This window comes from Buceros rhinoceros, unplaced genomic scaffold, assembly GCF_000710305.1.
Source record: "Buceros rhinoceros silvestris isolate BGI_N320 unplaced genomic scaffold, ASM71030v1 scaffold29639, whole genome shotgun sequence".
In the NCBI taxonomy this organism is placed as follows: domain Eukaryota; kingdom Metazoa; phylum Chordata; class Aves; order Bucerotiformes; family Bucerotidae; genus Buceros; species Buceros rhinoceros.
Window position 1 is genome coordinate 3,598 of NW_010430228.1, and position 6,436 is coordinate 10,033.

A 6,436-nucleotide genomic window follows, 5' to 3' on the forward strand; every position below is an offset into this window, starting at 1 on the left:
GATGAATCTCCAGCCCCCCCCAGAGCCCCAGCCACAGCCTCTCAGCCAAAAACCGGTGGGTTTTTTTGTGAGGGCTCGTTAAGCTCCTCACCTCAATTACATTAACTGCTGGCTTGAGTTGGCGAGGGCGGCTTCGAGTTAGAGCGGAGCTGGCTTCCAGCGGGTGTCCTTTGTGGCCGCCCGCCTTCTGCTGGAGGAACCCTGCTGCTTGCAATTTCATCTCACCCCCGCGATCAATCGAACGATGAAATAGCCTGTCTCAATCTCTGCTGGCTCGACGAATGCATGAGGCAGGAGAACAACATCTGAAATACTTAGGGACTCCAGGAATAGATTCCACTTTGCACAAACAGCTCGATGCTTTCAAACCCGTCGAGGCCGGGGTTGGGAGTTGTGTGGTCGGGGAGCCCCAAGGACAGGCTGGGGTTGGGAGGTGTGTGGTTCGGGAGCCCCAGAGTTGAAGGGAGGCAGTGGGGGAGGACATTGCCTTTGGGGTGATGCAGCCAACTCAACATCTAGCAGCTCCCCAGAGCTTTCCGAACCCCTCTGATCCCACAAAACGGAGTGCACCGGTGGAGATGGGTGCTTCTCCATGGAAAATCAGACTGCCTGAGTCCTTCCCTCCTGCAGGACTGCGACGTAGAGGCCGGTTTTGTGAAATTCAGCATGAAACCCTCTGTTTTGCTCCACCCTGAGCCTTCCTGGTGGTGCTCAGCACCGTTCTGCACTGCAGGGATGCAACAGGGACACACTGGTACCATCGGGAGGGGAGACTGCAGCCTCGTGATTAAACTTTGTGTTGAGTCGAACCCATTAGTGCCGAAATTGTCCCTTAATTTAAATTTAACGGGCAATAACAAAACCTAATTAAAAATCAAACAAAGAGGGAGAGCGAAAAGAAAGATCCAGCAAGTGATGAATACACTTGACCTAAAATTGTTTGGAGGCACCAATCTGCATTTGGAACAATGGCGGTTTATTAAACTTGTTAAAACATTATTTAATTGGATTTTATATTAAATCAGCAGGGACGAGGAAGGAATTTAGTGGCCTCGGAGCTAGTGAGCATTGCACTGGGCTCTGTTGATATGCAAATGGGGTTGGGGAGATTATCAGAGATGAAGGGTTTGGCATCCTTGAAGGGAGGGGAGAGGAGAGGCCTCAACAACCAATGACTGAACCCTGTGACATTTATCTCCCATCTTAAAATCCAGACTGAATTACAGAGGCTGCCTCCGGGCTGGCACCTTCTCGGCGGGCAACGGGATCTCGGGGGAAAAAAGCTGAAAACGGTGACACCCGGGTGTGGGCCGTTGGGTTTGGTGTTGGCGGTGGCCAAACGGGGAATGGATATTTTAACCAACTTCCACAGGAGCAATTTCTCCGAGGCTTTTTCAGATCCCGGCACTCGATCCCTCGCTGTCGCAGCCTTTGTTTGCCACCCTGACATGCCTCTTCTTGTTTCACCTTCTTCTCCCCGTTCCTGCTTTGCCCAACCTCTAATTTTCATGTCAAGAGCGAATTATGAAAAACAACGTTTTCTTCCCTCAACTTTGCTTCTAACGCAGACAAAAAATTTCTTTTTCCCCTTCATTAATATTTCTGCCTAGTAGTTTGTCAGGAGTCAAATGGCAAACCTGCACCGGGCTGTGCGTAGGACATTTGGAGCCGCCGCTCCCGGCTTGCTAATAAGCTTCCTGGGCCTCTGTAAAATACACTTTTGGTTCAATTAGTGTTTAATGTGAAGTGCCTGACGTGGCAAAGTGACCTCGGAGGTACGGCTGCGGGAGCAGTGGGGAGAGCCCCAGCCCGGCCACAACGTTGCCTTTCAGGGCACGACTGAGTTGTGGAGTGATTGGTTGGGGATGGGAGCGATTGAGGGCTCTGACGAGGTCTCAGCTCCTGCACGTAGCTCATCCCACCCTGCAGCCCATTTCACCTCCTCCAGCCCCAAACTGTGCAGCGGAGACCCCCTGGCCAGTGGTTAAGATGCTGGTGGTCAGCGGGATTGGAGAGCTTGAGGGAGCTGTTGAAGAGGTCACCCTAATAATTCCATTTGATAGGAAAAATTAAATTTAATAGGAAAAACATAGGAGAGGTGGGTGGGTCTGCTGGCACGTGCAGGAACCGGAGAGGTGCTGTGGATGCTGCTAACCCTGAGAGCTCAAAAATGATGAGTTTGGCCCAAGAAATAGGCTTGTGCCAGCACGCGGGTTAGATTCTTACTCTGGCAACAGCTGGCAACGCCTGCATGAAAAAATGTTCCTGTTTTACAATATTTTCCTGATGCCTTTTCCCTGTGTGAGCCGCGGGTTTGTTTTTCTGTCCCCAGATGAACGTGGTTTTCCACTCCAACATCCAAGAGGGCATCAGACACTACTACGACGACCTCGACTTCAAGAACATCTTGGATTTCGTACAAGAAAAGGTTTGGTTTTGGAGGGGGGAAGGCATCAGGGAGCTCTGGTTGCGAAGGTTTTCAAGGAGTGGTCCTTTTGGGCCTCACCGAAGCAGGACCATCGGTTTTCCCTGGATTTTGAGAGGTTTCTCCTGTCCCAAGGCTGCCTTGCTCTATCTGTCTCGAATATCTTGATCTTTCTGGGTTGGTGCTGCTCTTCGTGCACCGTTTTGTGTCGTGCTGCTCTCCAGGCTCACCCCGCTGGAATTTTTGTTGAGTTTTTCTGCTGTCTGTGCTCCTTCTGCTCCTCCCCATGGCATGGAGCACAGCAGGATATTTACATTTCCCGATCTTGATGTCTGAAAGCTTTTTGATGGCCACCCCAACCTGCAGAGAGAGATGAAATCAAGTACTGTGTGCTAAAGCTGCCTCAGGGCTCCAGCGACCCTTAAATAGGCCACGTCAGGTACGTCTCTACTCAGGGTGTCATCAGGAGCTGGCCAAACCCTTGACTCGATGGGGAAATTGCAGAGAAGGTGTTTTCACGCAGCAGCTGGAAGAGAGGAGACCTCCAGCCTCCCCACGCTCCTCCTGAGACTGGTGAGAGCTACGTCCAGTCCAACACTGGGACTTGGCTTAGTCTGCTTTCAGTTTTTTAGGTGTGTGGTTGCATGTTCTGTCTCATCTCTTAGAGCTGCTTGGTTGGGCTCTACCGTATCATCTTTTTTCCAGCACCAGCAAAAAGCCGTTCCTGGGAATCTGGGGGTGGAGGTTTGCACACGGTTTGAGGGATGATACTCGGTTTGTCCCTTGAGTTATTGCCAGAGGGAAGCACTTGGCTCGAAGCATTTGGTGAATGAAAAAAAAGTGGAAAAAACCAATAGCTTGAGATCTAGGAGAGAAATTGCAGTGATGTTACATCTCCTGGGTGGGTTCTGGGGAGCAGAGTCAGGCGTTGAATGTTCTCACCTCGGCCTGATTTCTCTCCTTTTGTTATGGGTCAAAGCACCATAAATCTGCGAATCTTAACCTCTCTCTTTGAAGAACAGGAGACTGTGAAGCTCCTTTGATGTAGCTGGAGTTTCAGGCCGCTGGTGCACTCCGTGCTCCCTTGTCTTGGCTTAACACCTGCCTTTGACTCTTGGAGCCATCGTTAGTGAGCCAAGCACGTTAATGAGGCCAGGAGCCCTCTGAAGATCTGGAGACACGACCGATTCTGAGAGAGGTCTGAATCCCTTTCAAGGTTTAGTCCAGCCTCTCTAAGGAGGTGCTCTGGTTCAGAGGGCTCAGTGTGAATGATGAACGGATGCTCCATGAGCAGTCGGAAATCCTGCGCTGGAGCTGTCCTCGACGAGCCTTGGCGGGGAGGTCAGAGCACAAACCTCCAGGTAAAGCAGAACTATTTCTGGGAAGGTTTCTTTAGCTCCAGACAAGCCAGGACCAGCCTCTTGCCATAGAATCTCCCCCCATTTTTACATTTTCCCCATCTCCTCCCTCACTTGATTTGTTATTAGAAGCGTTCAGGGGCTCAACGCCCCCCTAAAACGTTGTGGTCACTTCTAGAGGTGCCGATGAGCAAAAAGGATGGGGCAAAAAATGTGGTTTTACCTGTCAAGATCTCCTCGCTCCAGCTGCCTGCGAGCAAGTGGAGATGGAAATAACTTGCCTGAAAGAAAACACTATTTATGGTTTTATCACCCTCGGATGCAAGGCTGGAGACTGCGGAGACTCAAAAGCCCAGCTTTGCCCCACGTCACTGACTGCAGCTCTCCGCTGCTCCTCGCTTCATCTTTTTTTAATGGTTTCGCTGCGGCCAGGAGGAAGGGGAGAGTTCAAACCGCGGGGCTGAGCACGGGATTTGAATTTCAAAGAGCTGCGGTTCTTGCTCAAACCCCAGTCTCCACGCTCAGAGGAAAGCTCGGAGGGATGAGGGTGTGGGTTTGCAAACCTCCTTTCTTCGCGGGGAAGATGAAAGGCAGCACGGCTCGGTGGAGTGTGCTGCTCCGAGGATGATGGTTTTAGCCGTAATGAGCCCATATCCTGCGGATGGCGGTGGTTGTCCTCGACACCAGGAGCAACTCAGATGCCACCGTGGCCTCTCTGTGTTTTTTCTCCTTACTATGCTTCTCTGAGCTCTGGGAGGCTGCACAGAAGGAGAACCCACACCAAAGCGTGTCTTAGGTTGTGTCAAATAGATCCAGGTCCATAGAATCATCTGGTTGGAAGAGACCTTTAGGATGATTGAGTCCAACCGTCCACGCTGCAGCAGCTTGGGCTGAACGTCTCCGTGCAGAGAAGAAAACGTCACGATGAGGCTGCCCAGAAAACACTCCAGTGAGGCTGCCCAGCAAACGCCTGAGGAGGCTGCCCAGCAGCCAGGAACCCGCGCTCTGAGGATCTGGTCCTGTGTTTTTGCACAGTTCTAACAGCAAATGGAAAAAGGGTCTTTGCAGCATGGGGCTGTCAAATGGGGAGCAGTTGCTGAGAGCCCTTACAGGGTTTTTCTCCCCTTCTTTCTAGGCAACTTTTGGCCTTTGGTGTCCCTCACCGATGCTGGTAGCAGTAAAACCAGCACAGGAGTTAAAGGGAGGAAGTTCTAGAACAGTTACACCTCTGGATTGGCCGCTCCTGGCCACAGCAGCCTGGCTCGGCAGGGCAGGAGCTCCAGGAGGACCCCAAGAGCCAGTGGCTTTTCCTACTCCTGTTGTCCAAGCATGGCCACCAGCCCATCGGCAGGAGGGGGAGCAGATGTTCGCAGGGTTAAACCTCTCCCCAAACCTGCTCTTTGGAGAGAGGATGGCGAAAACCTGGGGTTTTCGTGCCTTGTAAGTGCACACACCGCTCCTGCCCGCGTCAGGCTTTTGTTTCCGAGGGAAGATGTAAAGATCTGAGCTTGTTTACCAAGAGAAGGGACGACTTGGCATGTAATAAACCCACTTTTATTCTGCGGAGAACAGAAAATTACTTTCATGCAACTTCTTTTTTCTTCTTCCTTGTGCGAACAGAAGAAAAAAAGCAGCTCTTTGCCTTTGTAGCTGCAGCATTTGATCTCTAATTTAACTTGACGGAAAGAGAAATCCCTGTTAGGCTGCAGAGCCTTATTAACATCTCGTCAGCTGGCACCAACCAGCCGAGCTGCCTTCAAGGACCAAGAAATACATTCATTCAAGATGCTGAAAGAGCCTGCGTGCCCGGGGAAGAGGATGGATTAGTCACCTGTAATTAAATCGGTGAAGCATGAATGAGCCTGATCCTTCCTGGGCTCCCGAAAGCGCGGAAGCCTCCGACACGCGTCTGAATGAATCCGTAATTGCCGTGTGCCTCTAGAACGGAGCTACACAGGGTTAAAACCCCTTTTTCTTTTTTTTTTAAACGGTGTCTTCAACTTCGGTTCTAGGGTCCCAGAGAGCAGAAGACCACCGGGGCTCTCAGCACTGGCGTCGTGATGCAGGGCGAGGCTGGAGGGGGGATGCGTCGGTGGGCTGGTGATGTCGAAGGTTGCTCAGCTCCACCGCTAATCCTCTCCTCTCCCTATTTTTTACAGTTTTCTTGCTGCGGTGGCGATGAGTACCGAGACTGGGAGGTAAACCAGTACCACTCCTGCAACGGCAGTGGGCCGCTGGCGTGCGGGGTGCCCTACACGTGCTGTATCAGGAAGGTAAGGGCAGCCCAGGCATAGAAAGTGCCTTCTCGGCAGTCAGTATCTCAGCAGAACACCCTCCTCCAGCTGCGTGTTTCTGTGCTCTAGGGTTTGTTGTAAACGGTGTTGGCAGCTTGGAGACAGCAGCAGTGTGAGACGCTAGAGAGACTAAAATGTCTGTATATGGGCTGCCCCGTGTTCTGGTGGGTTCTGCTGGTTTAGCGTACAGTAAATGGAGAATCTCAGAATTGCTTTGGCTGCAGAAGCCCTTTGAGTTCCTCCAGTCCCAGCACCGGCAAGCCCCCCCTGCCCCCTGTCCCCCAGCAGCACCTCCACACGGCTGGGAACCCCTCCAGGGATGGGGGCTCCACCACTGCCCTGGGCAGCCTGCGACACGC

The 6,436-nt window shown here is 52.0% G+C and overlaps 1 protein-coding gene across 1 annotated transcript in view; it reads left to right on the top strand.

Moving 5' to 3' along the window:
- Window positions 1-6,436, top strand: part of LOC104499462 (tetraspanin-15-like) — a gene marked incomplete at its 5' end in the record, with an annotated part of 17,834 nt that overhangs the window by 291 nt on the left and 11,107 nt on the right. Inside the window, 2 exons of the mRNA XM_010142972.1 lie at window positions 2,333-2,428; window positions 5,943-6,056. Coding sequence (XP_010141274.1) covers window positions 2,333-2,428; window positions 5,943-6,056 — 210 coding nt within the window. The remainder of the gene's footprint in view (window positions 1-2,332; window positions 2,429-5,942; window positions 6,057-6,436) is intronic.